The sequence below is a fragment of the Apostichopus japonicus genome, chromosome 15 (assembly GCF_037975245.1).
Source record: "Apostichopus japonicus isolate 1M-3 chromosome 15, ASM3797524v1, whole genome shotgun sequence".
Classification (NCBI taxonomy): domain Eukaryota; kingdom Metazoa; phylum Echinodermata; class Holothuroidea; order Aspidochirotida; family Stichopodidae; genus Apostichopus; species Apostichopus japonicus.
The window spans coordinates 1,873,689-1,884,842 of NC_092575.1; the positions used below are offsets into that span (position 1 = coordinate 1,873,689).

The 11,154-nt window shown below is 38.8% G+C and overlaps 1 protein-coding gene across 1 annotated transcript; it reads left to right on the forward strand.

Moving 5' to 3' along the window:
- Positions 1-214: 214 nt before the first annotated feature.
- Positions 215-9,051, forward strand: LOC139980814 (malate dehydrogenase, mitochondrial-like). The gene is made up of 8 exons (XM_071992758.1): positions 215-397; positions 1,172-1,424; positions 2,114-2,223; positions 2,939-3,142; positions 4,557-4,655; positions 5,708-5,758; positions 6,889-6,990; positions 7,955-9,051. The coding sequence occupies exons 1-8, from the start codon at positions 335-337 to the stop codon at positions 8,078-8,080; spliced, it is 1,008 nt and encodes a 335-aa protein (XP_071848859.1). The 5' UTR covers positions 215-334; the 3' UTR covers positions 8,081-9,051.
- The last annotated feature ends 2,103 nt before the right edge of the window (positions 9,052-11,154 follow it).

Sequence of the window (11,154 nt, forward strand, 5' to 3'; positions counted from 1 at the left end):
TTCTTAATTTGAAAAACAAAATGAACTTACAGTTATTTGATTAGATACACATACCATTTGTAGTTGCAGTCTTTCGATTTCGCTACTCTCTCGAAGTCAATATGACAGTCAGACGAGGAGGTATTTCTTTTTTGTGTAGTGGTACCGTAGCGTGAGCTTTTAAGGATATACAGTACAGTATAGTAAAATTCCATTTGAATCCACGCACGTTCTGCTGTACACCGAACTCCTGTTGCCAACAGCTAGTCTTCTACTATACCTAGTGCTTGCCGACACACTGACCCGCAAATTGTTATTCTATTTCTACCTATTCAATCGCCCAACAGCTTTAACCATGTTTCGCTCTTGTGCTGCTAAAGTTCTTTCACCTGCAAGAGGGTTTTCAACTACCACACAGGTAAATGATGGTTTTCCTTCGAAAACTTTGAGTTTGTCTCACTCTCAGCTTTGCCTAATATTTGGTGTTAGTAGCCTAACGTGTGGAATATTAGGAATTGCTACAAGGCTAGGCCTAGCTTAGGCTAATTTTACACTGCAGTCAAGCAGATGCAGATACATAATGTACTATTATGGTGGCATACAGAAGCGAAAAGCAGTTATTCATAACTCTATGATTTCTTTTTATGTTCTGTTAGATTCAGAATCCATATTGGTTACAATGTCGGTTTAGGGCCTAACTTTAGAATCCATACCAAATGAATGGGAAAGCTTACTTCGAATCGGCAGAATAACAACTGTATAATCCGGCTGAACATGTGTGCTCAATAGAATAACAGTCAGTGAATAGGTGCGTCGTGTGAATGATTCGCTGGAATGAATTAAAGGGGTAGGGAATAGGGTTATTAGGGTAAGTCGAATGGTACGGATTCTAAATTAGTACCGGTTTAGGGCCTAGACAAAGTCTCAAAACAAAGCATTTCAAGTTCAATTTGCCATTGAAGTCAACCAGTCCCTTTCTGGTAGTGGTATAGGCCTATGCCTAATTCATAGCACTGAGGTATTCATAACACTGATTACCTGTAAACATAAATGTTGTCACTTGTGGGAATGTTGAAATCCAAGATGAAAATTATAAAATATGTTGAAATTTCCAAATGACATGTTGTCACAACAGTTATTTTGGTGTTGTTTATTTTACATTTACAAACTCTCATATCATCATTTTGTCTAGCAACTCAACAAAGTCGCTGTTCTTGGTGCTGCAGGAGGCATTGGACAGCCTTTGTCTCTTCTCCTTAAAGCCAGCCCTCTTATAACAAGGCTTTCCCTTTTTGATATTGTAAACACCCCTGGAGTTGCTGCTGATCTTAGTCACATCGAGACACCAGCACATGTAACTGGACATCAAGGTCCTGAACAGTTAAATGAAGCCTTAGAAGGATGTGATGTTGTTCTTATACCAGCAGGAGTACCTAGGAAGCCAGGTAGGTACTAACAGAGCACATGGCTCTATGTTTCATGCAGCTTAATGGGTTAATAATAATATTAAATTTAGTAAATTTGTGATCTTAAAATATGTGAAAATAAATATATGAAAAATTGCAATTCATCAGTTTGGCCAGTCAAGCTTGATATCAAACATAATATTGTAAATATCAGCTTTGCACTGTATTTTACTGTGTATTTAAAAAAAAAAATTTTTTAATGATTCTTTAATCTGAGTAAACCCTTGATTCTTGCCTTAAAGGTCTGCTGTATAGACCTCAACTATAGCACGCTATCATGGAAAAGTTTCTTGAGATTACGTAATTGACCTGCCTTGGTCGTAAAATGACCTCTTTTTACCAATTAGTCTGCAACGGCTGCCACATTTTTTCTTGTATGAGGGTCTTTGTGTGAACGCTGTATGATTAACTACGCTGTAGACATGAACATATTTCCACACAGTGCGTACACAAATAGCCTTATGGTCTTAAGAAGCTATGCAGGCTTATTGTTGAGCCTGAAGTTGATTTACGACCGTGGCAGGTCGATTACGTAATCACAAAACTTTCCTAGCTATAGCATGCTATTATTGGAGACAATAAAGCAGAACTTTAAGTACTGTAACTGATGTTCTTGCAGGGAATGCATCTTGTTTTAATATCCTATTTCTCATTTCAATTTCTGACAGGTATGACAAGGGATGACCTTTTTAATACCAACGCAGGCATTGTGAAGAACCTCTGCGAAGCAGCTGCCAAGACGTGCCCTAATGCTGTCATTGGTATTATTACCAACCCTGTAAGCAACTTTAACATACAACTATTAAAGCAGTATTGTGACTGTCTTGAGCTCATATCGATAAATTTGTTTTATGCTGTTTGATAATAACATCGTACAATGAAGTGTATTATTAGTTTGAACAGCCAAGTTTCATTTTGAATAATGAAGTAAAATTTGGGAATTTACAGTTTATTACATGTGATTAATGATTACATGTTAAATGACTATGGGGGGGGGGTGGAGGGGGGAACGTTGAGAACCAAATGGAATCGTTTCTTTAAGTTCTTTATAGGATAACATCTGTATATCATAGTTTGAGCAAATTGACCCATTGCCATCTTATTTGGAATAATGCCCAGCATGTTTGACAAAATCATCTACCAGAAGCAGATAGCTGTTTTCAAACAAATCACACTTAAGCTGGTACATAATACACGTACCAGGGGTGAATCCAGGATTTAATAGGAGGTGGTGAGGCCCTGAGGTCTTTGAAGCTGATTCCAATGTATTGCGGGGGGGGGGGGGGGGGTGGCCTCCCCCCAGAAAGATAAACTTTTAGCAGTGTAACGGTGCATTCTGATTCATGTAGAAGTCACTATTAGGTCTACATGCAAGTCTTGGTTGTGCTAATTGTAATAATGTTTGAGGTTGAAAAAGAGGGGTGTTCCTCTTTCATTCTACAATTAAATGGCTATTCCTTGAGTAGTTAAGTTCATATGCATTTTTCCTGTAGGTAAATTCAACTGTACCCATAGCCTGTGAGATTTACAAAGCAGCCGGCGTCTACGACTGGAGGAAAATAATTGGTGTCACCACACTAGACATTGTGCGTTCAAATACCTTTGTCGCTGAAAAGAAGGGACTAGACGTAACAACTGTAAACGTACCCGTCATTGGCGGCCACTCTGGAATCACAATTATACCACTGCTCTCCCAGGTCAGTCAAAACATTATACCTCTGCTCTCCCAGGTCAGTCAAAACATTATACCTCTGCTCTCCCAGGTCAGTCAAAACATTATACCTCTGCCCTCCCAGGTCAGTCAAAACATTATACCTATGCCCTCCCAGGTCAGTCAAAACATTATACCTCTGCTCTCTCAGGTTAGTCAAAACATTATACCTCTGCTCTCCCAAGTCAGTCAAAACAATATACCTCTGCTCTCCCAGGTCAGTCAAAACAGCTGGTTCTGGTATCACAATTATACCTCTGCTCTCCCAGACCAGTCAAAACATTATACCTCTGCCCTCCCAGGTCAGTCAAAACATTATACCTCTGCCCTCCCTGGTCAGTCAAAACTATATACCTCTGCTCTCTCAGGTTAGTCAAAACATTATACCTCTGCTCTCCCAGGTCAGTCAAAACATTATACCTCTGCCCTCCCAGGTCAGTCAAAACATTATACCTCTGCTCTCCCAGGTCAGTCAAAACAGCTGGTTCTGGTATCACAATTATACCTCTGCTCTCCCAGGTCAGTCAAAACATTATACCCCTGCTCTCCCAGGTCAGTCAAAACATTATACCTCTGCTCTCCCAGGTCAGTCAAAACATTAAACCTCTGCTCTCTCAGGTTAGTCAGAACATTATACCTCTGCTCTCCCAGGTCAGTCAAAACATTATACCTCTGCCCTCCCAGGTCAGTCAAAACATTATACCTCTGCTCTCCCAGGTCAGTCAAAACAGCTGGTTCTGGTATCACAATTATACCCCTGCTCTCCCAGGTCAGTCAAAACATTATACCTCTGCTCTCCCAGGTCAGTCAAAACAGCTGGTTCTGGTATCACAATTTTACCTCTGCTCTCCCAGACCAGTCAAAACATTATACCTCTGCTCTCCCAGGTTAGTCAAAACATTATACCTCTGCTACCCCAGGTCAGTCAAAACATTATACCTCTTTCTCTCCCAGGTTAGTCAAAACATTATACCTCTGCTCTCCCATGTCAGTTAAAACAGCTGGTTCTGGTATCACAATAATACCTCTGCTCTCCCAGGTCAGTCAAAACATTATACCTCTGCTCTCCCAGGTCAGTCAAAACATTCTACCTCTGCTCTCCCAGGCCAGTCGAAACATTATACCTCTGCTCTCCCATGTAATTCGAAACATTATACCTCTGCTCTCCCAGGTCAGGACAAAAGACCTGGAGGATGTATAAAATGTGAGGAAAATTCTGTCTCTAGTTTTAGATAAATTGTCACAGAAAAGCCATCCAAACTAACCATCTGGATACAAACTTGAAGTTACTCCAGGAACTACTCTAGGTCTATTTGCACATGAGTCTATTACTAGTATGGAGATATTACACCACTAATGCACAGTTTTATGTGACAAAAGGTTTTCTTTTCCTCCAACAGGCGACACCAGCAGTTTCATTTGATGATGATGTCCTGGAGAAACTGACAGACAGGATTCAGAATGCTGGCACTGAAGTAGTCAACGCTAAAGCTGGAGCTGTAAGTACCTCATTAATATTCAACAGCTGGAACAGTCGTTGTTGTCCAGGTTAACCGGCATTCATTCTACCTTGTCAGAGTATGGTAGTCAACTTGTTAAAGACAACAGATCTACGGATTGCAGGTATGAGTGTCCTGGCCGGGTCATTAAGTTGTCTCCCTTAATCCCATTGTCAATTCAACCCTGTGCATAACTGACAGCCAAGTTGGTACTCAACTTGTAAAAACAGTTGTGTGTGCAGGAGTTTGACTGCAGCCTATGGGATGCCCCCATCCCCAACCCCTCACCCCTGTGGACTCGTAGATGTGGCACCCTGCTGTCAGTTTGAATTGTGCACAGTTGTGTTTTTGAGTGTGACAAGTTACCAGTGCTAACTTTTGTAAGTAATGTGAAAATGGATTTACATGTCTCCAAACTAAGAAGAACTATAACAACTGTGCATCATTATATGCCCTACTTGTTTCAAACATTCATTTCAAGTTGGGCAAAAACTCAATTCCATCTGCTCGTCAACTAGCAAATTAGTGACAGTATCCCCTTCTCTGCAACGTAAATGTGGAAATGACTAATTGTGGCCTTTAAAAAAGCCTGAAAGCATTTAATTACTTATCAGTCACAAAGGGAATCTCAGGAATGTTATCTTCATTTGATATCACACTTTGATGGAGGATCCAGCCGCTACAATGTATTCCCAGATATTTGCAAAAGATAAGACGAAACAACCAATTGTCTCAGTGATGGACAAATGTTTGGGAGGGTTACATTATTTTCTGCTTTAACGAGTTGGGCATTTCTTTTGTTTTCTTGTCATTCTTTTTGTGTCTATATCTGCTTGGAAATATGAAGACAATGGTACTACTTAGGATTTAATTGTTCTTTGGTCATTCCTTTGCAAGGAAATTCACCCAAAAACTGATGATTCTTTGACCTTAGTTTTATTGAGCTTTGGCTTGATGGTGGTAATTGTGAACAAAAATTATAGTAAGCTGATTAGAATTTTGTATTTTTTTTTCTTTTTGTTACCGTCAATTTCTTTAATCTGCCCATCCAGGGTTCGGCAACACTTTCAATGGCCTATGCCGCGTCAAGATTCTGCAATTCGGTAAGTAAAATAAGGATCTCTTAAATTAAGATTGCCCCTAACTTTCTGATTCTGATAGTTATTTAACTTATTTATGAGAGAAAATAGTAGTATACCAAGGGATGAAATTTTCTGTTCTGGATGAGTTCAATATCTTCTGACAGAAGTACAAAATGATCGGGGAAATAATGAGAAAATGATCGAGGAAATGAAAGGAGTTGGTTAATAGAAGCTGAAGAAAAAGTTGTCAAGTCACTCTTTGGTTGAATATTCATTAGGTTGTTTGTTGTTTCTTTAAATATTCATGAATAAATCGCTGTGAAATATGAGCAATTTGCAAGTGGATTATGAAGAGATGATACAGGATTGTAGTTGATAGCAGTTTCTTTTTGGGGGGGCAGTGGGAGGGGTGTAAAAGAAGAGGATGGGGGAGTGGGAGGGGTGTAAAAGAAGAGGATGCGGGAAGTGGGAGGGGTGTAAAAGAAGAGGATGCAAAAGTGAACCCTTGGTTTGTAAAGCTATGAAAAGATTGAAGCACCTTGCATGAGTTTATCAATAGTTTCTCTATGGTAACTATTGGGTAATTTTTGAGTGAGTACTTGCAACTAATATATATGTTAGTCAAACAGAATGCTTGTCAGAATTGCTAACATGCTACTGTAAATTAAATTTATTACCGATATATATATATATCCTGACACAAGTCAAAACAGAGATTCATTTGATTAATTTAATGATTACTGAACACATTTTTATATATTTAAGTACATTTAACCTTATCCTCATAGCCATCTTTTTGTTTCTTAATGGATGATAGATTGTTACAACTCTAGGTTACAGGGGTAATAATAAATAAAGTATAGATCAAAATAATATTAAATAAATAAAAAAAAATTAGCTTTAAGATATATACTCTGAAAAGCTCCTTTAAGTCTAACTTGGTAAAGATGTCGGCTCCTCAGTGCAGGCCACAGTGTTTATGTTAATCCATTTTCGTAACAATATTTAAATAACTCAACTAAAACATGTGCTGTTTTTTTGAGCAGCGAGGCCCAGCTTGGCAAACAATCAATGTTATGTGAAGTTTGTTTGTCTGTGATGGATGATATTCCTCTCAAAGAAATATTCTGACTTTTTTTTTCTTCAATCAGCTTCTCGAGGCAATGAACGGCAAGGAAGGCGTCGTGGAGTGCGCTTTCGTGCAATCGGATCTCACAGAAGCTGCATACTTTGCATCGCCCGTTCTTCTTGGGGTAAGAGTCGACCAATGCCGGTTTATGTTAGTCTTGGGTTTTCGAGTTCATTCCATTTATTCTGGCTGTCAGTTTGGAAACCTGCAATAAAACTTACGAACCAGGGATCGGGTTTCTGTTGACGATAAGACTAAGTTTACTCTTGGAACTATAGTGGTTGACATGCAGTCATGATATGTTGAGATACGAATGTCATTTTTGGATTTTATGACATCCATTTCTGGGTCCGATTTTGTGAGTGGCCAGAGAGCAATAGGTGGTTTTTCTCATCTGTCCATTTGATGAGGCTAGTTTTGTAGATACTTGCTGGGCCAAGAATTTCCTGACTCACATCTCTACTATGAGAATGAACAGCTTGTGAGCATTCCTCATCTATCGTAATAAAAACAGGTTTCTTGTTAAAGGCAGATAGGTTGTTAGTCTGATGATGGCTGCCGATTGTTGCCAGATTCATGCTACTTGCTCTACCATAGGCGCACCATGTATGTTTAATATTTTACATAGCCAGATAGTAGGGTATAATTTACAATTCAAATTTCCTCTAGCAGTTTATGAGGCTCTGAATTTTATGACTTTTACAATAAACCATTATTTAAGAAGGAAATTTGCACTTGTATCACATTCTGACATTTTAACATAGCATTTTTGGAGTGCGATACTGGAAAATTATTTGTCCCTGGATAGTTGTGTTAATGGACCATAAAATATCAGTTTTTATGTGTATGGGTGAATCATCTAGTCTTGTATGTTGAAACACATGTACTTTACTTTGTAAAGAACCCGCTTGTAACATGACCTTTGTAAATTAATCAGTCCCTACTCTTTTAGCACAAACGTGACCAAATTTGTTTGATTTTTTGTGCCCCTTTTTGTGATGAAAATGCATTCCCTTTTTAAATTTTTTTAATACTATCTATTTCATGCTATTCTCTCAAAGTCTTTTGGTCTTTTCATCATGACACAGAAAAATGGAGTTGAGAAGAATCTAGGCTTCGGTTCCCTCTCAGATTATGAAAAGCAACTGGTAGCAAAGGCTATGCCCGAATTGGTCGGAAACATCAAGAAGGGAGAGGCATTCGCCGCCAGTTAATCCGTGCGATTGATTTTTGAAACACGGAGAGGATAGCAGCTTTGAGAAATTAGTGTCAATTGCTCATTTGGCATACACAGTCCATCTAGAAAATAGAGGTTCACAATTATTTGCAGTTTACGTTGAAAACGATATATCGTTTGACCCTTACAGAGTTACAAAATCAGTTGTTCTCTCAATTTTTGTTTCCTACTTTTCTCATAATTTGTTAAGCATAAAGAAAGTAGGACATAGCAGCTTTCAGAATTGCATATTTATTTAAAGTTTTTCAAGGGAATGTTTAGGGGATATTAACCACTCCTATGTTCGAGATTAACGGAGAAAGTTGCAGGGTAAATTGTACTTCTTTGTCATTTTTTTTTGCTTACTTATGGCTGTCATGATACTACAATAAAATAATTTTTTTTATCGGAATTGACAGATATGGGAAAGTTGGGGGGGGGGGGGGTGGGTGGATGGGTTACAACCAGGATCCTGCCTCTCTTCTTGTGGATGCTTAAAAAAAAAACGTTTATAACTTAATTAAATTACTGAAACTTTGCTTCCGGATAAAGTGAGTAAGTCATTTAAAAAAAAAAAATCTTTAGTGATTGCAGATATGACAGGATTTTGTCTTTCCGGGTACCTGAAATTGCTCATTGATTTCAATATAATTGAGAATATATATTTTGAGTGTTTCCTCTCACCAGTTTGACTTTGAAAACGATTTGTTCGATTTAGACTGATGACAATTTTATTTATTTACTTATTGTCCCTAAACAAAATTAGCAACAGAACAATAGATTATTTTGCAACTAGACTTTAATAATTTACCTATTCAATCAGATGTATTTATATATCACATAAAATGTCTACCTTATTCACCATGTAGGGTTCAATTAGCAATATTTTTCACAGCAAATATGACCCTAACTTTTGAAAATGAGGGATATCACCCAAGTTTTGCAATAAATCTGCCTCAACAAGTGTTAGCAATTTATCTTCAGTTTTCTTTTTTTGTCCATGTAGGGGTGCAATCTCTTCTTTATGTACTGGTTGGGGAATGGGGGGGGGGCAGATGTTAAGTCGTCAAGGGTAGCCCCTACCAATGTTGGTAAAATGAAAGGTGCTTAATTAGATTCAAATTGGAACTAATTGGAGATAATTAAGAACTGTTGAAACATTGTAGAAGTATCGTTGACTGCATAGCTTGTACTGCATATGCATGTGATACAGTTATGTACTGTACATTAAGTATTTTTTGTGATATTCTGCCTGCCAGTGGCAGGGCGAGGGGGGCGGGGCTGGGGCAGCTGACATTTTACCATAGAAATATGAAGAGGAAAACAAAAGTTAAAGCCTTCAGATGCTTATGGAATCTTGACATCACAGATCTACAAACTGACAGCTCTCACACAATTTTTAAACAAGGATATCTCGAAAAAACAGATCAAGGTTTTCCTTGGCTGTGTGGGTTGTTCATTTTAAATATCTATGTCATATAAGATAAAGATGGCGGCTGGTTTGTGCTCCCTTTAAAGCTATTTATCCTGCTTACATATTTGACTAGGATTTGAGCTATTATATATTTGAAGGGTCTTTAGGTTGATTACAAATATTCTCAAGCTCATAATGGATGTTTTAGTCGCGAGATAAATGTTGATATGTTGTAGACCTTTAAACAAACACTGCTACCTCTATTGAATTTCTATGTCACCTATTTTCCTGCGAAATGAATAACCCTCTAACAATTATAGTCAAAGCTCTAATAGAGGAAGACAAGTCAATGACCTCCAATAACATGTTTCAATGCATTAACAAATTTGACATGGTTGAACGATGTTGGATGCGATCCAAAGGTGCTAGGTTGTCCATTGGAAGCTATAACAATGTTTTAGTTGAGCTATTGAAATATTGATACGAAAATTTGGATTAACATAAACATTGTGGCCTACACTGGGAGCCGACATCATTACCAAGTTAGCCTTAAATGAGCTTTCCAGAGTATATATCTAAGAGCTGATCATTATGAAAACCAGAAGAGCCAGAGGACTACTTATAGACACTCCAATTTTTTATGTTTATATAAAAAAAAAATTAGGGGGGGAGGGGCTTCTTGGACTATCGACACCAACACTACAATTCTGCTTAAAGTCACGTTTTATTCCTCTTTTTGTAAAGCAAAATAGGTGGTGTGGTGGGTGACATTCAAATTGTTTTTTTTTTGTGGAGAGCTGTTAACCGGTCGTTACTTTCAAAGTATTTATCTTAGAAAACGATACATTTGAAAAAACATTCGCTCTTTTATGTATGAGCTGGGGGAAACCAGGGGCGTAGCGAGCGGGGGGGTGTGGGGGGGTGTCACACCCCCCCCAATAATTTGGTCGCTGTCGGCAAATTTTGGGTCTGTCGGCAAAAGGAGAAAAGGTGAAGAGAGCGGAAGGGGAAGAAAGAAGAAAGCTGAATCGAGAAAAGGAGAACGGGAGCTTCTTCCGTGCCAAATTTGACTTAAAATATGCACCAGATTGCATCTAAAGACGTTTCAAAACTAAAAATTTCCAAAGGGGAGGGGTAGACCCCATACCCTTAGACCCCTCCCCCATTTCAGTCACCACTTCCAGATCCGTCGGCAATTGAAATTTGACTTAAAATATGCACCAGATTGCATCTAAGGACGTTTCAAATCTAAAAAATTGCCAAAGGGGAGGGGGAACCCCCTCCCCTTAGACCCCTCCTCCATTTCAGTCACCACTTCCAGATCCGTCGGCAAATCAAATTTGACTTATAATATACACCAGATTGCATCTAAGGACGTTTCAAAACTAAAAATTTTCCAAAGGGGAGGGGACACCACCTCCCCTTAGACCCCTCCCCCATTTCAGTCACCACTTCCAGATCCGTCGGCAATTGAAATTGGACTTAAAATATGCACCAGATTGCATCTAAGGACGTTTCAAAACTAAAAATTTTCCAAAGGGGAGGGGACACCCCCTCCCCTTAGACCCCTCCCCCATTTCAGTCACCACTTCCAGATCCGTCGGCAAATCAAATTCTCCACACCCCCCAACAAAAACCCCTTCGCTACGCCCCTGGGG